The following is a 23392-nucleotide window of genomic DNA, read 5'->3' on the forward strand; positions in this document are numbered from 1 at the left end:
ACCCTTCATGAGTACCCTCCTCACACATTGAGGGACTGAAGTATTGACCCTTTGACCACAGCAGCTCACTGCTGCAAGCAGGGAAAGGGTTCCTGCTTGTGGCACTTCTACTCAGAAATGCTTTTAATTCTGAATAACTGTTAAAGGTTTTATGACTAAATATTAATTCAGTCCACTTCCGGCTTGGTAAGCGTAGGCTGTTTGCATGTATGGAACAGATTTCTTCCTAAAAGGGAGTTACCCAAATATTCAGTGGAACTACTGCTTATATTTTTACATGCATTTTGAGTCTGTCATCTTATCTTTCAGCAGCTCTGTTTGCTTTTAAATAATGCTGACTTCATAGGTTCTTAATTATAGTAATGATCATATCAACTTTTTTTTATCTTGATGATTACCCATTTATTCCCCTTTGTGATCCGTGTGAAGCATTTTAGGTAATTTGGGGATTTTTTTTTTCCTTTGTTGCCAGCATTTTGTTCATTGTGCTAGATAGTCGATTATGTCTTCAAAGAACCATCTGTTTCAGACCTCATAGGTCATTGCCCTGATGTTTGTTGATTAACAGTACTCTGAAAACAAAAAAGCCCAACACAATGAAACCAAAAAAACAAAACCACAACTGAAAGCAATTTCTTTTTTAATCGCTGTGTTTTCATTATTGAGGACATGCTGCAAATGGGGATGGGCGCAATATGTTGATTAGGAAGAAAAGACTACAGCTTTAAACAGTGAGAGTAGAATAAAAAGCAGTGGTATCATCAGCTAGGTCTTCTATAGAGAAAGAGAAGTTGAAATTTTCCTTACACAGGCTCTTCCTCACAGGCTAAACCACGTTAATTCAAACTGTGGCTGATGATATTTTTTGTTTACTGTTCCATCCTGTATAACTTCTTTTACAAGTTCTGATGCAAAGAACAAACTTTGCTTGCAACTTAATATTTTTAATTGAAAAGTTGACTCTTATTTTCTCTGAGTCAGTAATGTTTTTTGGATTACTTTGTGTTCCTGCTTAAGCAGGAACACAATGTCCGCATTTTGACCTCACACCAAAGGAGTGAGGAATGGGAACCTGTTATAACTGGATATTAACCTGCATAATTTTCTCTTTCAATTTTAGTGACTTTAAATGCCATTTTTAATGATTGTATAAAAAGCTGAGTTTAAAAAAAAAATAATCTCCAAGTAATGTTCAGTATCTTTTGTCTGGCTGATTGAATTCTTAACATTGTATAAAATGCTAAGGAAAAGACAGGGCATGACATTGCCTGAAGATATACAAGAAATGTGTTAATAGTGTTCTTACATAGCATGACTGCATTCAGATGTTACCTTTTGAATTATCACTGTGTTCCAGTTCAGTTGGTTTGTCTTGTCTGACCTTGTTTTCTTCATGGGTATTGACAGTACCTCTTTCTCTGATATCAGTACATTTTTAGATACCTTCTTGTGCCTTGCCATTAATATAGTTATTTTAATTACATCTGCTTCAAGACTGCATAATATGAAATTTCATGAATAATATCTTTTCTTTAACAAGTTCCTTACATTCATTAGAACTTTTAAATTGATCTCTAGATAAACTGTACTGGGTCTGGTAGGGATGGAGTTATCTTTCTTCATAACAGCCCCTCTGGGGCTGTGCTTTGCATTTGTGACTAAAACAGTGTTGATGGCTAATGCCACCAGTGTTTTGGCTATTGCTGAACACTGCTTGCACAGCATCAAGGCTTTCTCTTTTTCTCAACATGGCAGCCCTGAGTATGCTGCAGGTAGGCAAAAAGTGGGGAGGGGACACAGCTGGGACAGCTGTCCTGGGCTGGCCAGAGGGGGCGTTCTGTGCCATGTAATGTCATGCTCAGCAGTAACAAACGGGGTTGGAGGGTGTCATCAGAGATGATGAGTGATTGCCTTTGCATCACTTATTTTTGGTTTGTTCACTCCCCCTCCTCCCTCCCTTTCATGTATTAAACTATCTTTATCTTGATCCACAAGTTTTCTTGCTTTTGCTCTTGTTTTTCTCTGCCCCCCCCTAGGAATTGGGAACCAGCTTTTGTTGTTCCATAACTGTTTAACCTACTTCTGAATAAACTAATATAATTGGCTTTCCATTCTAGTATATCTGGTTGGGTTGTAGCTACGTGACATTTGGTTGGTGGAGTATATAAAGCTAGCATTTAGCTGTAGAGATGGGGTCTGGACCCAACTGTTCTCTCTGAGCATCAGGAAACATTTTTCATTAAGAGGGTGACCAGTCACTGGCACGGGTTGAGCAGAGAAGTAGCGGAGTCTCCTACGTTGGAGTTATTAAAAATCCATCTGGATGTGGTCCAAGGCAACTGGGTCTAGGTGGCCCTGCTTGAGCAGGGAGTTCTGACCATATGCTCTCCAGAGGTCCCTTCCAACCTCAACCATTCTGTGTTTCAGTGTTTCTGGGATCCCAGGTTCCTGGGGCATTAACAGGAGGGAAGCTGTTTACATCATCTCAAAGTTGCATGCTGGCACTGACAATATATGTGGCAGGGTCAATGTCTTTGTGTGCAAGTGAATGCTACTTGTACAGTAATTTATTAAGAAATACTTATGCATTCTGAAGGAAATTGGCTTCCGAGATGAGTTTTTACCTTGAGGAGTGAAATCTGTTGAGCCGAAGTAGTGTGTGATGTTCCTTGGTTTGAAAATAAAAGAAAACAGATTTTTAGGGTTTTTCATTATACATTATAGCCTATAGAATTAAAAATCTTTTAAAACTGCAAAAGCTTTTTGAAAAGAAAACTTCTCTTCACATGCAAACAAGGATTGAACTGAGCTACCTTTTTTTTTTTTTTTTTTGTCATGGGTATTATACGAAATCTCATTACTGAAGCTGACTGGAAGTACGGAGGATAGCCATTCATGTTGGTAGTGTTGTGTTTTGGCACTATGCAAATATGAATGCAAAATTTAAATAGTCTTTGGAAGTACCTGTATTCTCTTTTTTAATGTTCTATTCTGTATATGCTTATGGCATCATGACTTCTAAACTAGCAGTATATTCACACTGTTCTCTAGGATGTAACAGTTAGATGGAATACTTAAATTGTTTTCCTTTTGCCTCTCTTAATTGCATTTTGAACATTAGAATGTACAGTAGAAGGGTGAAAAATGAAATATGTAGCTGTTTTCATCTTTTATTAAGTTTACAAAATCGAGATATAAATCAATATGTAACCATTAAATTGTAATGTGGTATGAAGAGTATCACCTTTCCCCTGCTTATAATAAAATCTGATGTTGAGACAAGCAAGGACAGGTGGCCAGGGAGGAATACAGAGAAATTGTTCAAGCAGGGATTAGGTTGGGAAGGCTAAAGCCAAGAAATAGTTAAATCTGGCCAGGGGTGCCAGGGGCATCAAGAAAAGCTTCTACAGGTATGTCAGTGATAAAAGGAGGACTAGGGAAAACATGGTCCCTCTTCAGAAGGAAACGGAAGATGTGGTTACCTGGAATGTGGAGAAGGCTAAGGTACTCAATGACTTTTTTGCCTCAGTTTTCACCAGCAAGTGAAAGTTTTCACCTCTAGCCACACCTACCAAGTCACAGAAGGCAAAGGCAGGAGTAATCCCTACACTTTTCACTCTATGTTTTTAGTGGGGGGGAATAATTTAAATATATAAGCTGTAAAACTTTGTTAACTAATCCTGTCAAGCTTTCTGTGTCTTTACAAGTACATAGTTTAATTCATGATGTAAACATCAATTTGACTTTCTGTGAAAAAAGCTGTAGCAGTTTAATTTTCTTCTTTCTGTGGTATTTCAACCTCTTTCCTATTCAGTGCATCATACAGATTTAAGTGTGGTTTTCTGTTTCTTGTGTATTTCAACTTGAAAATTAAAGTTGTTTGTATGTCTTTGTCCAATATTCCAGTAACTAAAACACCTGATGTTAAAAGTACCTAAGCTGGGAGTTTAGGCAGAGGAGACGCCCACCCATTGGAAAGTATATTGCAAGCGTCCTTAAAACTGTACTTGATGTTATAAACTAAAAAAATTATACATGAAGTTTTAAAATCATATTTCAGACTTTGTTTTGGATTTAGGGATGAAGCTGTGTTTTTCCTGACTTAAAAGCACAACAGTTTGCTGCGAGTACTGTCTACATAGAGTATTTCCATCTGTATCCCTTTCCAAAGTACTCTTGGTTTCTGGAAGCTTTGGAATCTGTGGTCATTGCCCAAGCTGCGCTCTAAAGTCCTAAAGTCCATTCTGATGCACTGGAATGACTCTTTCAGGCCAGATAGGGGAATAGGGGGGAAACCTCATTCAGTGTACGTATGACTCTATATTTAGAAATTTAATGGAAAAAAAACCCACCACAACAACCCAGATTTCCTTGTATATGACTATATTTAGAAATTTAATGGAAAAAACCCCACCACAACAACCCAGATTTCCTTGTTTCAGTTTAATGGCTAGGTGCATCTAGTTGTACAGGTCTTTCAAATAGTAACCTGGTGTTAGTGTAATTTGTGCTTTAGATAGGTTGATTTTAAAGTTGTAGACCTCCTACTGTTTTTTGCTTACTATTGTAGTCTTAGGGATATGTTTTAAACAGTGATCTAAGCCTAATAAAAGTAACCTTAAGTTAATTTTCAGCTTTTAGGATTTTCAGTTAATCTTGTAAAATGATCCCCAGGCATCTCTCAATGCAGAATTAAAAAACAAAGACTATAAGGTGGCAGTCTACAAAAATAATATTATTAGGGAAAATAAGTTGCATATGGTTTATTATGAGCCAGATTAAACATCAAGAAAGAAAGGACTACACAAAGTAATGGAATACTGATCTTTTTAAAATAAATTACTATTAGGAAATAAGATTGCTTTTCATGAAATACTTCATTTAGTTTTATGGTGTGCTGTACAACAGTGAAGCCACTTAACCTCTAGGCACTGCTGTAATAAAAATTTTAGTGTACAGATGATGAATGATTAAATATCGAGTAATCTTTTTCAGCTGCCAGTTGAAGCCAGGATAGATGTGACAAAGAAGGCTATTAAAGCAGTAAAACATCTTTCTGAGAAATCAAGAAAAAAAACTTCTGGGAATGACATGGAAGATGCTGAAAACCCATCTGTTGCTTATGAAGAGACTCTGAATCATTTGCAGCAATCTCTTGCTCATCTGGAAACACTCACTGATAGTTTTATCACTTACTTGAAAAACAGTGAACAGGTAATGATTACTGATCAGGTGCTTGTTTTGAGTGTTGCCATAACTAGCAGTGATGGTCATCAATCTTCTGTCATATTTTATTAATGTGTTGTAGCTTTGTTTTTGTTGATCTGGTCTATGAAAATTCAATTCCATCAATCTTTTCTTTTCCGTAGTAGATACTAAATCTTGGTAGACGGAAGGACTCTGAATGATACATCCCTGTAAATAGAGTGTGGTGATTCATGTTCAAAAATTATCTGTTCACAGGATACACTACAGAAGTATGGTTATTTATATGATTTGTCAAGGTCAGAAAAAGAAAAAATCCATGACCAAGCAGTGGCTATGTGTATAGATGGTCAACCCCTGGACATGATACAACAGTTGTTGCAAGTGGCTGTGGGAGATCTTTGTCTTTCTCCTAAGGATATTGTCCAATGTGCTATTAAAAAAATTGTATGTACGCTAAGGTAAGTACACTGCCACAATTAACCCCAAAACCCTTTCTTCTGGGTTTTGGGGCTTTTTTTTTTTGTTGGTTGGTTTGATGTGAAAATTTTTTGTTTGTTTGTTTATTTGGTTTGGGTTTTTTTTTTGTAGTGAGTACTTGTTTGCTTTGAATGTCTGGATCTTGCAGAAAATTGGTCAGTAACAGGAAATGAGTTCCTGGATTGTTTATTCTCCTGTTTACCTATAATTTCATATTCAGATAAGACAGTTATAGTTTTCTGATTTTTTCAGAAGCCTGAGCGGTCTGAACAAAACAAGCCACTGAACTCATTCTATTCACTGGAGGGAGCTTTTAAGTTAAAAACTGTGGCTTTACTATGTTGTTCCACTATGCATGTTTGCACTTGTGAATTTTTTGCCAAAATTACAATGGCACAAAAATCCTCCCTCTTAAGTCAAGTCAAAAGACATGTTTGTTGGAAATGGTGGGTGCAAAAAGAGCTCATGCACGTATTTGTGCAGCAGAGGCCAAGCAACAGCTGTTGCCACAACAGCTAATCCTGTGGGAATAAGTATAATTTCCATCTTTGGAATAACTTCATGGGATATTTCTGGGAGCTGTTTTGTTTTTTTTTTTAATATTTTTTTTTATTTGCAAGGTTTTGAAAAATGTCTGTCACAAAAATATAGGCTATAAATTTTTGTTCTTTGCTCTCATAAAGAATGCTTCTTAGAGTCTTTGTTCTTCTTCCATCTCCCTTTGTGTCACACTGTACCCCCAAATTAAACAGCAGGTGTGAGTGCTGTTTAATGTTTTCTACAACACTTGAAAGCAACAATGATACCTAAAAAAAAATCCAACCCGCTAACTTCTTGGAGAGAAACAGATTTCTAATGTGGAGAAGAGAGTTGAGCAAAACAACCCCTTCAATGTTCTCATTGTTACTGTTTCTTCCTGTTACTAGTGCCATCGTACTATGAGCAATCCCATGCATTGTACCAGAAGCACGGCTGCTTTTTCTGGGCTTCACAGCTCCAAACCTCAGCAATTGTCTTTTCCATGGCATTACAAAAAACAAATAACTAACCTTTTCATGCAATGCCAGCAAACTGAGTCATCCCTTATTTTAAAATTACAGAGAAATAGGGTAGGAGAACAGAAAATGCAGAATAACTAGATTCCACACAGTTTATACATGCACGTCCCCAAGTTACTCTGTTGAGATCTGGATGAGACATGGATGATACAAAGGAACATGAAATACAGTTGATGCTGACGATCTTAATCTTGTTACCAGTGAGTTTAAAGTTTGTGTTAAGTTCAATGTGATGATCTTTTAGTTGAATATATTGTTTGAATATAGTCTTGCTTCCAAGGCATAGTTCTAACACTTCTGAGAAACAGTATACAACTAATGTAGTAGTGGTGTGTTTCTTCACTGCTAGTCACGACTTGGGCATGGAAGGACTGAAGAGTCCTGCATTGAAGTCCTGTCTTTTTGGTTAGCTGCGGCCTCTGTATTTCATTTCTTCTAGCCTAGAAGGGAGATGGTTTCATTCACAGGTTTGAGGATGAAACTGTTTTAGTTTGCCTGGCATTTCAGAGAATGGAGTCATCTCTGGCAACATAGAACTGTTACAAATACCTGGTTATGGACATGTTTACAGACTGCGTCCATCTCTGAAGCCCTCAGCACAGGAAAGACATGGTCTGTTGGAGCGGGTCCAGAGGAGGCCACAAAAATGATCAGAGCACTGGAACACCTCTCCTATGAGGACAGGCTGAGAGAGTTGGGATTGTTCAGCCTGGAGAAGAGAAGGCTCCGGGGAGATCTTACAGCAGCCTTCCAGTACTTCAAGAGGGCCTACAGGAAAGATGGGGACAAACATTTTAGCAGGGTCTGAAGCGATAGGATAAGGGGTAATGGCTTTAAAAGAGGGAAGATTTAGACTAGATAGAAGGGACACGTTTTACGAGGGTGGTGAAACAGTAGAACAGGTTGCCCAGAGAGGTGGTAGATGCCCCATCCCTGGAAACATTCCAGGTCAGGTTGGACGGGGCTCTGAGCAACCTGATTTGAGTGGAAGATGTCCCTGCTCATTGCAGGGGCGGGGGTTGGACTAGACGACCTTCCAGGGTCCCTTTCAAACCAAGCTATTCTATGATTCTTTGATCCTGTTGTAAGGACATGGACACAGGTGAGAGAAAGCCAAGCATGCTCTTTGACAAGCCTTTCACTGAAATACGGTGTTTTTCCTTGGTCATGTTAATGCTCAGTTTTAGATCAGCTTGCCATTCATAACACCTCCAGTTAAGATTTGGTAAGAGATTTGTGTGCTTTTGTAGCCATGGTGATTGTAAAATTCCTTTGGCATGTAATGTGAAACTTTACAGTGTCCTTTGAGGTTTGACCTTTTTGCTGCCACAGTGAAAATGAGGGTATTTATTAAGATAGTGAATTGATAGAGGATGTGGTTTGAGGGCTCAAATGACAACGCATGAATCAAACGTACATTGAAAATGATTTGTTGGGATTGAATGTATCCGTGAAGGTGCTGCTGTTCTTTAACAAGGTTTAGAATACATGGAAGTCCACTAATTTTTATAGCCAGATAAAAACATCCTGTCCCCTTTCCTACCAAGGAATTAGTGGCGTTCTGACCCGTAACTTAGTGCAATGGAATCTGTATGCCTGTCCTGATGTTCTGTCAGAACAACGTAACCAAGCGGCACACTCAGTCTCCGTTGTTGTTGGACCGGAGCTGAGATGTGAAATACTTAAGGCAGCAAGCAGAGAATGAAGTTCTGGGATTTTAGATCTATATTCCTGCCAGTATTTGTGTTTCCAGGATGAAGAGAGCCCAAGACTTTTTGTCTTTTGCCATCACTGTTGACAGAATATTAATTAGCTCTTAAGAAACCTTCTGTCCATGAAGTCTCTCTCTTCTCCGTGATGTCTCTTTCACCTTCAGAGCAGCATAAACATATTCACTTCAGCTTTTTTTCTGCAGTCAGGTGAAATTAATTCATCAGGGATTTTTTTTTATTTTATTATTATTTGAGGAAGGTTTCTTGGATTTAATGTTGCTGAGCGCTACCTGTTACCTCTTCCTGTCTGGGTCTTTGAGGTACTGAATATTCCAAAGGAAATACCACTGTATCTGTAACCCAGTGGTCTCAGTATAAATATTTTCTTCCCACCCGCTTTTTTGGGGTGAGGAGGGGAAGATAATTTTATATCATCCATGATAAATGAGCAGATACTTCTCATTTAACTATTCATACAAAACTCTTCTGAAATATTTCTGTTCCAAAGAGACGCATTCAGCAAGTACAAAAGAGTATCCTGCTGTTAGATGATTGCTAGACACTGTTTATCACTTCTAAGACCAGATTAGACAGATAAAACTTTGAGAATTGGTCTTGTTCTTCTGCATTTTATGTGGGCAAATTGTTTGGGTAGGACAATCTGAATGCATATACCAGAAAAAGAGAAACAAGTCTAGCATGGAAAATAATCTATGGCTCTACCTTTTCTTCAGTCTGTGTAATGTGGACATTACAGCAGATTGAAGTGCCACAGATGAAGAGAAGGCTGCCTGTCAAAGCGCCTGCAGTCCTCTTTGGCAGAAAATTGATTTCTCCTGTCACTCAGTTTAAGAATGTTCATAGCATCCTCAATGATGGTAGAGCTTTTGCGCAGCAACATAAGTAATAGTATCTTTCTTGTCTGGGTTTGTCCATTTGATGAAGAATTATTTGGCTTTAGGCAGGCTAATCACTGTCCTGCTGGTTCTGACTGGAAGACAGCAGCTTGATGCTTCTGGATATAAAGCTCAACTCACAAAGTCCAGTTATTTCAACTGTAATGAGTCTCGTTAATATGCAGAGTATGAAAAACCTATCAAAATTCTCTTTTCTACTCTGCTTCTTATCAACAATTTTCTGTGAAATGAATTATTTTGTTCTTTATATGCATTGCAAGGCTGGAGTGTCTGCAAGTTGATTTAAAGTTCTGGGGCAGAGACCATGACCGATAACTCCTATGCAGCACTTTCCAGTAAAGAAGGGAATGACTGTCTCTCCGGTAGAGAAAATAGTAGTGGCAAAGATAGGAGAATTAGTTGGAAGCTTCAGGTAAACTCAGAAATTCACTCATTTGGTGTGTGATGTGACCTAATGTGATCAGTAGAAATGTTCCTATCCCCCCACCCCTCTTCTTTGGGAGGAAGGGGAAGATAATTTCATAACATTGATGATAAATGAACAGATAGCGATCTATGGAATGTTCATCTACTATGTTGATAAAGAGCATGAAGTGAAAATTCTAGCATAAAATAAAAGAGAAAATACTTGAAATAATATCCTCCCTATTACGGAATTCTGTAAGAGGTTAATATTCTAAAGTAGCATTGCTCTAAAATAGGGAGCAATTAAAAGAAAGGTGTTGTTTGGCATCTCTTAAGCCTGTTGGTATTAATGTTGTTGCTGTGAATAAAATTGGATGCATCTCTATGCTTCTGAGCATAGCTTTCAATCTAGACCGTAACACAAATTAAAACATTAACCACATTTTGTGCAATACTTGCATTTCAGGGTTACTGGACAAAAACTACAAGTAAAGAAGTAGTCTTGCCTGTGTACCTGGAATGATAAACTACAACTCAATAAATGTAACATTTCAAGGAAAAATTCTTCAGGTTTATTTACTGGAACTTTGTTATGTTAGACAGTGTGGTTATTTTATACAGTAGTTTTGAAAGAGATCATATTGGAAAATTCCTTCTTTGACAATTAACCTCAAAGTAGCAGTTATAAGATTATAACAGTGAACTTGAGTCCAGATGGATGTAGCATTTCATGAAATTTTGGAAGTATTCACCAGGCAATGAACAGGAAGGGTTTGGTGAAACTTTGAGTTCTTGAATAAATGCCCGTGTTTTGTGAAGAAGGTAAAGCCAACTTTATTAGACTAAGTAGTTAACTTAGAAGGAAAAAAATCCCAGATTTTTTACTAGCTTGTCTCACTTGAGCAGGGGTCTCACAGAGCAATTTTGTGACTTGGGTATCATAACTTCATCGTATTTCTGATGGAAATTGTGGTTTGACATTATGACTTATTTTCCCCAGTTTTGCAGGATCAAGCCAACAATGTATTATTTTCTTATTTTCCTGATATTTAGAGGAAGCTCAAACAGAAAGAGGAAAATAAATCTGGAGAAATGAGACGATATCAAGTATTTTTAATGAATACCATAATTAGGTTAAAAGATTTAGAGGAAGTTAATTTATTCTCCTTTCAAGCATTCTTTGTACTTTATTGGGTTTGAGGAACTTGATTAAATATGCATCACTTTTTCTGAACCTGAATTGAAATCAAAATAAGCCTTTATCAGTGTAATTACACCAGGCTCGTACCTACGAGTTTTGAGGTGAACACTGAATCCTGTTCTGTTGTTTAAAACATGCATAAAATAGCATATAATCTGTGTGGAAGACTAATCCTTCATTAATTATATTTGTTTCTTTTAGTAGCTGCTTATTTTTAATCATTAATTATTAAGAAAAGAACAAGGCAACAATCTGTGGAAACTTGACACGATTATTTGTCTCATGAGCTGTAATCTCTTTTTAGTTTCTCTAACCATTAGGCAGTAAAGACAATATTAAGCTTAAAAAAATGCTAGGTTTCGGTCATTCTAGTGTTTTTTTTTAAAGTATTTTCTCATTCTAGATAACTGTGACTTACTGTTTAGCTTCTCCTTTTCTCCTGCTTAGTGGAATTGTACCTGTCCGTGTATGACGAACTCGACGCTTTCAGTAAATGTCCATGCATCTACTGTACTTGAGAACAGGCTTCGCGGGTGTATTGACTGAGACAGGGGGTTCTGTTTTCAGAAATGCCCATTAACTTTTTGGTATATGTTTCTTTTGACCCCCGTTTTTTGAGATGCTCAGAGCCTGGTTGCAATAGGAACTAAAGACTTTCATTTCTAATTAGAAAGATGAAGGACTTCTGGAAAGCAAGTGGTAGGACTGTTCAGAACCAATGTCCAAAATTGGGCATACCCAACATGTAAGGTTTGCTGGTCATTCTCCTTTGATATCGAAGTTGGTTACGTGCACTAAAGATAATTTAGGGCAAGTACAGCTAGTAAGATCTCAATTTCTGTAGTCCATGTCCTATTCTTTTCTATTTCAGACAGTAATCATTCTATTCTTAGAGTGAAAGCTGCTTCTAGTTTTCTTTAGATATGCCACGTTAATGCTCTTTGTTGTCTTTTTATTACAAACTTAATTAAAAAAAAAAAAAAAACCAAACACAAAAAGCATAGTAATACAGGAAAATCTAAATCTGGCCTGTAAATAGAATAATGAAATGGAATATATCTTAGGGTTTCTTAGCTTTTTTTTTTTTCATTTTGAAACAAGCTTGAAACCATCTCCTAACACATGTACTTTCTGTAAAAAGATTACTTTAATACTGCTGTTCTTTTTACTGTTTCCACACTTCTGCAGTATTGGTGTAATCTAAATGAGGATTTTTTTTTTCTTTTAATAGAACTTTCAGTTCTGTTGTTTCTCCTTTTCTGTGAAAAATATACTCCTCCCCCCCCCCAACCCCCCCCCCGGAGATTGAAATTTTTGGTGTGGGTTTTTAGTGTTTTGGGTTTGTTTGTTTTTTAAATAGATTTTATCTTTTGAACTGACATTAGCTGTCTTTGGGGATCTGAAATTGTGGATAGTTCTGTACCATAAATTATAAAAATTATAATTTGATTGTTACCAGTTATTCTGAAGAGGTTAGAAAAATATCTAGATGTAAACTCCACTTTTCTAAAATTTTTTAGATGCCATGTGGTGGTATTGGTATTAACAATCACATTTCTGTCATAGTCATATGTAACATTTCTTGAGGAAAAGGGTGGTGTTATGAGCTTTCTACTCCTACTTCGAACTTTTGAGTGCAGTATAGCAATAGAAAATGCCTAAAGTAAACCAAGGTTTTGTCATACAACAAATTATCTTGCGTCTGCTCTGAATGGAGTCACATGTCAATTTTAAATCTAGTGTGATTCACTGAAGTGCTGGTCACCTATTAAGACAAAAATAAAAATAGAAAAAAAGAAAGCTTTGAATGCAGGAAGACATTAGAGGTTATAAAACTTCAGGTCTCTGTGCCATATAGTATAATCATTTTTAAGGCAATAGATTTATCTTGCTGAAGTAGTAAGTGACAAAATTATAAACACTTTCATAATTCTTGACAAAAAAATTTGAGAAATATTGCAGTTATTTTTACACATTACAATCAGCTATGCAGCGTATTTTGGCTTTAGACAGAACAGTCAGGATAGTCTGGACATATATTCATTTTTATTAAGAGATCATACAGGGAGAGGCTGCTGCTTTTAGTAGCAGAAGAGCTTTGATACGCTGATGAGCTGTAGAGAAAGTACACTTTATCTCTAGGTTTAGTAAAATACCTTTGGAACTATTTGCCCTTCTTTTCTTCGGTGCAGCATGGACAAACTCTAAGATAGGCAAAGCTGTTGTTTTTCTAGTTCAGTCCAGGCACCATTGCCATTGTGGTTTCTATGAAGAGACAGTGTGAAATCCCTCCCTCGTTCAGCACCAAGTCACATCTCAGCGTTGTTTTGCTGAAAGTCTTAGCAGAAAATGTCACTTCCGTTGCATTAGGAGTGAAGCTCTGTTTCCTACCAGAGTGTTTTTTTTCCAGTATTTAGCAATTTTTGTCTACCTGCGGAAGAACGCTGTAACTGGAATGTCTGATGGGCAGTGTGATTCACCTTTTACTCTTCCTACATGTACATTTGATGGGTGGCTTAATCCTCTCCTTTCCCGCATGCTGTTCTTGATCATGTGTTCCTCCTTTACAATTTTGTTGGTTCTGGTAAGCATTGACCTGGTTGATTCAACTGAAAATGAATCTCAGAAGGGGTGGGGAAATAAATTTGCTGATTCAGCAGATAAGATTCTTTTGAGTCAGGTTACAGTCAGGTTGGTTTAAACCAGTAGTGATGCTGCAAGATGGTATTTGAAAAGATAGTGACATTCATGTGTAACCTTTAATGTGTCTAGTCCATATTGATGAGAACTTGAATACAATGAGATTAGGTCAGCAAAATATCCACATGTAATCTGTGTTAAAGTGCTAGATTTTAACTATTCTTTTTCTTTCAAGTTTCACGTAAGTATTTTAGTATTTCTCTTTCCCACTTTCTTCTTGTTGCTCCTTGCATTACTTTGGCATAAAAATAAAGGTACTAGTTAAGCAGTGAAAGTGGGAAATTGCTATAATTACTGAACAATTCCTGTAATTCCTAGAGGTGGATAGAACTAGGTATGATATTAAGGACCAGTTTTAAGATAATTTTATGTCCTCCCTTAACAGTGGAAATGGTGGCTCATCTACATCAGTGAAAGATCCACTTGGAATCCTAGAAGGCATCGTTTCTGCAGTGCATGCAAGCGTTGAGAAAGGGTAAGAGCTTACTGTATAGATTGTTTGGTTAAGACTTTGGAAGATACTTCTCAGGAAATCATTGAGGTACAATGCTGAATATGGATGATTTTTCTTCATGGATATATATATATAATGGGTTTGCACTTAATTTTCTAAGACTTTATTGTGGAACAGACTATCGTTTATCAGGTTCAAAATCTGAGCCCTGACAGAAGGCTTTACTTGATCCTTTGGAAGAAAGCAAGTAACTGAACCTAAAATTTAGATAGATACATATTATGATGATTTGAGAAAATGTTTTTTCTGCTATGACTACCACAGAGTGTATAACTACCAGGAGTACTTCACTGCTTTTCTTTCAGTTTAGTAGATAAATTACAAATAATAATGACTCACTTGCAGATATCTGAATTTAGATATCTAAGTCTGGCAACATTTGTAGGGTATGGTACAGAACCAGTTGCACAAGTGCTGTATAATGCTTCACCGCATTTTTTTTTTTTCCTTCTCTTTTTGGGTTGTCCTTATTTCAGGTCACATAATGGCCTGGATGTCTCGCTGACATTTTCCATTGCGTTTCTAGTAAAGACAAGGAAGAAAAAAAATTTTTTTTTTTTTTTTTCCTCAGACTTACAAACTAAGAATTTATGTGTGATAATAATAAAACCCCATACTCTCTGGTAGCCAACAGAAACAGTTACACTATTGTGTCAAGGCTTCTCCACTGATATTAAATTAGTTAAATATTGGATACTGAATTAGATTAAGTTGATGTCAAAATATACAGTCAATCTTATTTGCAATATTATAAGGTAGAATGGGAGAGTTGGTACTGTTTTATTCTGAGATTCATTTTCTGGACTCTTTTATTTGTGTACTTCATTAACATTTAACTGCTGAAACAATAAGCGGGAGTGAAAGTCACTGTGATTACAGAAGATTGTTTACAGTCATTTAAATACTTGTTCTTATTTATTTCCATAAACCTGAGCTATTCAATTTAAAAAATACAAGTCTTTCCTTTAGGAAAACATAGATAAACGTCAGGTGTGAGCTCCACAAAACTCTTGAAATACTCCAGCAGATCCTTTTAATTCCCAAACTTTTAATTTACAGTTTGAATGCTGCCTGTTCAGCAGAGGCATGTCTAATTTAGCTGAAGTTCTGAGCTAACAGCATCATTCAGACAATATAAAGCCTAAGTAAAATTGAAATCCTTGTAATATGAAAACCTAAGCTGTCAATGTTTATTATTTCAGAGCTGCAAGACAGGTTAAATTGCTGTTTTCTGTCTGATATTACTTTCCCATCTGTCTTGTTAAGACAAATAAGGGAACATTAGTTATAAATCACACTCCACCTGGAACCACGTTCTTGATTTTTTTTTTCTTTTTTTTTCTTTTTTTCTCCTTTTGAAAAAAAAAAAAAAGAAGCTTTAGTTTCAAATATTACTGAAAGATAGCAGAATAGGATTTACTGATTTGTTTACGTGCTAGTTGATATCCTCTGAGGGACAGAACAGATTATTCTGTCTGGAACTGCTAGCTAGTTGGTGAGTCCATGGTAAGCTGTGTACTCTAAATGCTTTTTGCACAGTTAGAATGTATTCAGTATAATACACTTTTTGAATCAAATGTTTTAATTTTTTAATTAGCCAAGTCAGGAAAATTCAAAAACTTAGATATTTTTTTTTTTTTTAAGTCTCTTCTTCTCTTTCTTGGGATTATTGGCATTCTGCAATCATTATCATACTAGAACATACAATAATCCAGCTGGCTAGAGGTGAGGTGGGAAAAAAATGGCTAGAGCTACATTCAGGAGAAACTAATTTGTGTATGTGAAGCGTAAAGAAGGGACTTCTAAGGAAAGAAAGAGAATATGGGGCAATATGAATAAGCATCAGATATAAAAACGTCATACTTAAAATGCAAGCAGTCAAGTTGGTTTTCTATAAAGTCAGATGGCATAGAAGTACAGGCATCAGTCAGAGTCAGACATCATGAAAAGCTTGGATTTTCAGGTGCTGAAATCCAGCACCATTATGATACAATTGGCAGTCAAGGTAGTATGTAGGAGAATATGTGTACTCGCAGCCCAGAAATCCAACCATATCCTGGGCTGCATCAAAAGAAGCGCGGCCAGCAGGTCGAGGGAGGGTGATTCTGCCCCTCTACTCTGCTTTCATGAGACCCTACGTCTGGGGGCCGGTTGGACCAAGTCCAGAGTAGGGCCACGGAGATGATCCGAGGGCTGGAGCACCTCTCCTATGAAGACAGGCTGAGAGAATTGGGGTTGTTCAGCCTGGAGAAGAGAAGGCTTGAGGTTGATCTTATAGCAGCCTTCCAGTATCTGAAGCAGGGCCTACAAGAAATCTGGAGAGCGACTTTTTCCAAGGGCATGTAGTGATAGGATGAGGGATAATGGCTTCAAACTGGAAAAGGGTAGGTTTAGATTAGATACTAGGAAGAAATTTTTCACTCTGAGGGTTGTGAGATACTGGAACAGGTTGCCCAGAGAAGTTGTGGATGCCCCATCCCTGGAAGTGTTCAAGGTCAGGCTGGACAGGGCGTTGAGCAACCTGGTCTAGTGGGAGGTGTCCCTGGCTATGGCAGGGTGGTTGGAACTAGATGATCTTTAAGGTCCTTTCCAACCTAAACCATTCTATGATTCTATGAATATGTAACTGTATAGATGGATTTCTCTGGTATTACATGTTTATTTGAAGTTCAAAAAAAGTTCTTGCACCACTTAACTTTAGGCACCTGATTGACGAGGGCTAGTTTCTCTGCATCCTCACAGAGGTGAGCTCTTCCATTTCCAGTGTTACGTATTTGTTATGTATTGAATGTACTTGCTAATGGCTTTGAAAATACATGTAGTACTTTGACTAGGATTACCAAAGACTGTTTAACATGGTATTGTTTAATTACAGGGAGAAAGTAGTTTCTTCAGATGACCTTCTGGAGTGGTTGAGACCTTTCTGTGGTGATGACTCTTTAGCTGTGAAGCCTCGCATCAGAGTATTGCAAATTCTGGAGCAAGCCTTCCATCTCAGTGATGAGGATAGCAAGCTACTTGTGTACTTCAGGACGCAAGCTGTCCTCAGAGCTTGCTGGCCTGAAACAAAGGTATTAATATTGATTGCTATAAATGATATCATAAGACTCGTTTTATACAAGGATTATGTGATGAAATGCTGGTTTGCAATATATGGTTGCGTTGCACCCTGTTGGTATGGTAACTAATCCTACCTTCCCTTTGAATCAAGTTTCTAATACATTATGATTCCTTGGAAAACACAGTTACGGAAAGTTAATGGATTTCTCAGCTTTTGTTTGGGATCAGGAGTACATAATACCAAACTTGATTACACACTAATGACTTTCCTCCGTGTCAAGCATTGACTTTGAAGTTTTTGTATATTCTTTCTTTTCTAGCCATTTTTCCTGTCAACTTTAGTTTCTCTCTTTATCTTCTACTTGGTGTGACATTATAGTCAGAATTACAGTGTGAATTACTGCCTTTTTTTTTTTCTTTTTTTCCTGGGATCTTCAAATATTATTCCATGAATGTGTAGTAGGAACGTTAAGGACATTCTCAAATGGAAAGACTTAATTGACAGGGAATGCATTCAGTCATAGTTAGTCTGCTATTGTCTCTTACAAGGCAGCACCTAACAACTGAAAGACAGTAGTAGTGTAAAAACAGTTCACACCTTTAACTGCCCAAGTGATAATTTTAAGTCTTCTTCAATGTGAAGTCAGGAAAAAAATACTGTAAAGTTATTGGTGAAAGAAGTTACTCTTATTATTTATTTGTTTCCAGCCAAGAGAGACAGAGTGCTTGTTGTTCAAGTTTTTAAGTCTAAAACAGATTAACTTTTGTTCTGAATTAAAGGGTGACAAAATGCCTAACTTTCATTTTTTTAAATATATGTAAAAGTTGATGTGAGACTAATAAGGATTATCTAGGGAATATTCTCAGGAGTGAAAATGCTCGAGTTTAAGTAGAATATTAAAAAATCCATATATACAAAAGGGTTCTTGTTGGTTTTCATTAATATTTTAACTGCTTTATTTAATGACTCATTTTGTTGAAGTGCTTGATATAAACATATCTATTTTTAGAGGTTCTACGTTTCTAAATACAATGAAAATATACTAAAGACTTAACAGGAAGAAGTAGTCTTGTCTTTGAAGCCTGTGCTAGTTTGAAATCATGAGTATCACTTGCTGCATCTACAATTATGCAGAAGCAGAGTTACTTTTCATCCATTTTCTAAATGCTTCCTCCTCATGCCAAGACCTTATGGAACTAAAATAGAATATTTCTCATAGTTCCTCAAAAAAAAAATATATCTATGCACAAAAGCATTTTATATTCATATAAAACAAAAGCAATATCTCAGTTTTGACTCGCTGTGCTAAGATCATCCAAGGGAACAATCATAATAAAAATCTGAAAAGAAAAAGAAAATGCTTATCTCTTGCTTTTTTTAAGAAATTACTTTTTCTCTTGCGTTCAAAATAATACCAGCACTTAACTCCTCAGCTTCTCTTCAGGTGTCTGTCTATGATTGGATTCTTCATCTGCAGTTCAGTCCTTTGTCAATATTTGTGTTGCCTGTGACGTGCTTCCCAATCCAAAAGCATTTCAAGTCTAAAAGATTCAACTAGAGTATGTTCTAAGAAAAAAGTTACAGATAAATAATAGCTTTTAGCCTTGCATTTAGAAGACAGAAAAAGAACCTATATTTGTCAGAAACCTTGCGAGACTCATTACGCTTGTTTGAGAAATACATAAGATAAGATCACTTCTATTTTCTCCCATAATCTGGTGAGTCAAAATGTATATAACTTTACATCATGAAACTCTCATCCATTTGCTTTTGTCTCGGGATGTTTTAGGAATTAATTGAGTGCATTGCATGTGCTGCTGGCCCACCAGGACCCCCGGGGCCCTCTCAGCAGAGCTGCCCCAGCCTGGCTGTCCCCAGCGCAGCACGGCTGTAAACATCGTGCGATCCTTGTTGGCCCAATCTTCCAGCCTCTTTAGGTCTCTCCATATAATATGTTAATAATTTCTGTTTCCTGAAATGGTGTATTTTTAGAATATTCCTTGTTTCGAGCAGGAAAACATACCTGTTTATTGTGAGGGAAGTTTGTACTTACCATAAGCAGGGGTACATTTGCTTGTAACACAGTGCTGCTGATCACTTCAGTGCTCTACTCTTTCGCTGATGAGTAACCAATTAGTGCAAGAAGCCATGTAGTAAAAAGCTTAAGTACTGTGCGAGATAAGCTCAAACCTTTCAGAGCTAATTGTATAAAAATGTGTGTACAATATTGTAATGTAAAATTATCTGTATATACTATTTATTATTTAGCTAAGTTCAGAAATAGTTTTCATGCTTAGCAATAGTAAAATCTGTGCTTATATGTACATACATAAAAATTGTTTTTTTCGCCCCGTTTCCTGCTACAGAGTGCAATTATAAGAATCCTGTGGAACATATTTTAATATTACTCTAATTTTCATGTCCATTCAAGCTAAATGTGATCAATGGGAACCCTTTGTTTTCATGGAATGTTTTGTGCTAGATAGCTAATGTGTGATTCAGACAGAAAAGTTATATTGGTTTGTCTGTTAGGTACCAGTCATTGAAATTCAGAGTTCTTCACAAATGCCCAAGAAAACAAATGAGTGATCCACTACTATGTTTTTTCTTCAAGTCAGCTGATATCAAATGCTAGTCTACAAGTTGATATTAGAACAAGCAAATTATGACCTTATTTGATAATTGTTTGCTTACTTTGTGAATTAACAAACAGGGAAGGTAATAATAAAAATAGCATATTGAAAACTATATTCTCTGTAATTTTGCTAGGTACATTTCACAATCATTTATGGTTCCTGAAACAAGAACACTGCAAAATACAGTAGTTACGTGACTGCTGAAAAGTGCAGAGAGAGATTTGTATGTGAGCTTTTGGCAAAGTGTTAATTAAGCAAGTTTCTCACACAGGTTAACGCTTCAGATGCAAAGACCTTCGAAAGCAACCCCATTCTACAAAAGGGGATGTTGAAGCACAATTTTAAAAAGTTTTATCAGGTTGCTGGGTAATCCTGAGTGAAGCAAGGTCAAAAAGTAGACACGAGGAATTACGTCTTTCAAACGTGGGCTCAGGCTGCTATGTCAGTCTCTCTGCCTCACCTGTAGGTTTCAATTTCTCTAACATCACTACACCTTTATTACCTTGGTCATCTTTTCTCATCCAGTGAAGCAGTAGAACCCTTGATCACATTTAGAAAAAAAAAAAAGGGGGGGGGGAAGAGGGGTGTGGGTGGATCAAATGCTATTTTTAGCTTGTACAGGAATACATTTAAAGATTTGTTGGAGGGTTTTGGGGTTTTTTTGTTTGCTTTTTTAGAAATGAACTTAAAACTGTAAATATTTCAAAAAAATTTATTCATTATCTTACTTCCACATTGTTTTGTCCTTAGTTGCTTGACTTTTCTGACATGCTTTTAGGGGATCTCTCTTTTTCTTTACCGTTCCTTGGTACCAAAAGGGACAGCAGATTTTATAAAGGATGAATGTGGATTTCTATTGAGTAAAGATAAGTTTAATGATATTGCAGTGTTCAATTACCAGAAAATGTGTGAAAGCCACCCTCAGTGTGTCTACTAATCCTCTTAGTCAGACTTTGCATACATCAAGGAGGGACTTAATATTTAATTATGCTCTAGGTGCTCTAAGTAGTGGTCCCACAAATCAATGTGCTGCTGGGAAACAGGCCAGCTCTTACAAAATTAAAAATGTGCTTTATGGAAGCAGCTACCTATCAAACAGTCAGAAACACAGCAATTTCCAGTTCTCTAATGATTAGTTAACAAAATTAAAAATTCAGGGGTCCTCATTTTTCAAAGGCTTAAGAGTCTTTAATTCACATTCCAGTAGCATCCCACGCTACTGGAGGGAGGAGGCATGCGTTGTTTTAATCCCCTTGATGAATTTTATCTGAGCTCTTCAGGTTCTGTAATTTTCTAGTTAACTGGTGCATGAAAAATATGGGTCAAAATACTGACTTTTTTATATATAAAGAAAATGTTGGGTGGGGGTAAAAAACCGTGGTTTAGAGTGTTCCTATCAAATTGTAGTTTTATCCATCTAAGATGGGAAATCCATTAGTTTTCATATAATATATAAAAATATAGTCTGTGACTCACAGCACTGTAACACATAGGAAGTATCAACTGACAGGTTGTGTGTGTGTACATAGTCATTCTGTTCAGTGACCAGTTACGAGTCATAAGAGTTAGGGTTTTGCCCCAGGAGGTTACAGCTGCACCAACAAAGCTTCTGCAGGTAAGCCAAGGGTTAGTTTAAGATACGAAGTTAATAATTGTGAAGCTTATGTAAGACACACCTTGTCTTAAAGGGATTGTTTAATTATTCTGCAAAAGCGAAATGTAATTACTATTTGCATGCCACTTAAATGCAAATAGTTTTGTCATTTAGAGAAGGTAATCTCATTTAGCCTTTCCCCTCATATTGTTATATGATGGTTGTTTTCATGATCTTGTGGTATACGGAGCTGCGGAGGGCAAAGAGTTTCTGAAAATTGAAAGGGATATCCAATATGAATTTAAGATTCTAACTTTAGGTGCCTTTCTTGTTTTATCTGTGGGTTTTTTTTTTGTTTTGTTTTTTTTTTACCTGCCCTGGTTTCAGCTGGGTTAGAGTTAATTTTCTTTCTAGTAGCTACTGTGTTTTGGGTTTGGCATGACAATGATGCTGATAACACGTGCTGGTTTAGTTGTTGCCAGGTAATGTTTACATTATTCAAGGACTTTTTCAGCTTCCCATACAAGCTGAGAGGGAGCATAGACAGGACAAACTGGCCAAAGGAATATTCCCTACGGTAGACATCATGCTCAGTATATAAAGGGGGGTTGGCTGGGGGGCAGAGATCTGTGGTCACTGCTCGGGACAGGCTGGGCAACCGGTCTTCAGGTGGTGAGAGCAATTTGTGTTTTATCACTTTATTTTATTTATATATTCTTTTACGATTATTATTGTTATTCTCCTTTTCTGTTACTGTTCTATTAAACTGTCTTTATCTCAACCCATGAGGGTTTTTTTCCCCCTTTCCCTTCCTTTTCTCCCTCTTCTACTTACCTACTGAGGTTGGGGTGAGGGGAGTGAGCGAGTGACTGTGTGGTCCTAACTGCTGCCTGGGGTTAAACCACGACATTCCCTAAAGTTTAGCTTTAAAAATTGCCAAATTAATTTGTATTTCTGTTGTGTACATCCCACATACATTTGCCCTTCCTTCATATAGGCAATTTATGTATGCCATATGCAAGTTTTATGTCTCAGCAACCTTAGTAATGTCTACATTAGCATAATGGCTTTCTGAGAACTTGGGGATGGCTGTCAAGCCTCCATTGCTCTTTTGTTCATCTCCGCCCATTATATGAAAAACTACATACCTGTTTACGTGATGTTTCTTCACATGACTTCATAAGGAAAGGTCCCAATGGCAATAAGTCAATGTCCAGTGATTTTTCACCTTGTTCCCCTTGCCTCTACTTGTGGGAGAGAGATTTGAACATAAGGATTTGGAAAGCACGGTGAGATGTAAGAATTCCCAATTAATTTTGCAGAAGTCATTTATCAGGTAACAATGACCTATATTTAGCTTGATCTGGCAAAATGCAAGTGAAGGAGCTGTATCTCTTTAATTCTCAGCCATCTTTTATTTGTGAAAAATGCTTAATTAGAAGAAAGATTTATGGTCCTATCAACTCTGAGTAAATTTGTTATGATGTTGTTTATAATTCTAGAGACATTGTTTCTCTACTGGTAATGCATAAAAAATTAAGTTTAAGAAATTTAATTTAAATTTTAATTAATATTTTAAAACACTAATTTCCGTTCCTTGAAGGTGCAATTTATCCATATGAGAACATGTGAAATGTATTTTTTCTGGGAACATAAATTGTAGCGTGTATGATTAATTAAATACTTTAAGATGCAAATGAAATATTTTCCATTAACTACACAAGTAAAATGGATAAGACAAAGTGGAGAGAAAAGCAGTGTAGCTTGAGCGAACATGATGGTCTCAAACATGAGCTCTGGGTACTACGGTATTCTGTGGCTAGCAGCAGTTGCTTCAGAGGAAGATAAGAGTGCTCTGGAGTGGATTCATGGGGGATAATTCACTTTCCGTAATAGGTCTTTTGTAATG

The 23392-nt window shown here is 36.8% G+C and overlaps 1 protein-coding gene across 1 annotated transcript in view; it reads left to right on the forward strand.

Moving 5' to 3' along the window:
• NBAS (neuroblastoma amplified sequence) overlaps positions 1 to 23392 on the forward strand; it is a 181109-nt gene that overhangs the window by 116252 nt on the left and 41465 nt on the right. Inside the window, exons 44-47 of the mRNA XM_009885333.1 lie at positions 4996 to 5214; positions 5464 to 5666; positions 14064 to 14153; positions 17068 to 17263. Coding sequence (XP_009883635.1) covers positions 4996 to 5214; positions 5464 to 5666; positions 14064 to 14153; positions 17068 to 17263 — 708 coding nt within the window. The remainder of the gene's footprint in view (positions 1 to 4995; positions 5215 to 5463; positions 5667 to 14063; positions 14154 to 17067; positions 17264 to 23392) is intronic.

The sequence above is a fragment of the Charadrius vociferus genome, unplaced genomic scaffold (genome assembly GCF_000708025.1).
Source record: "Charadrius vociferus isolate BGI_N301 unplaced genomic scaffold, ASM70802v2 scaffold173, whole genome shotgun sequence".
Taxonomy (NCBI): domain Eukaryota; kingdom Metazoa; phylum Chordata; class Aves; order Charadriiformes; family Charadriidae; genus Charadrius; species Charadrius vociferus.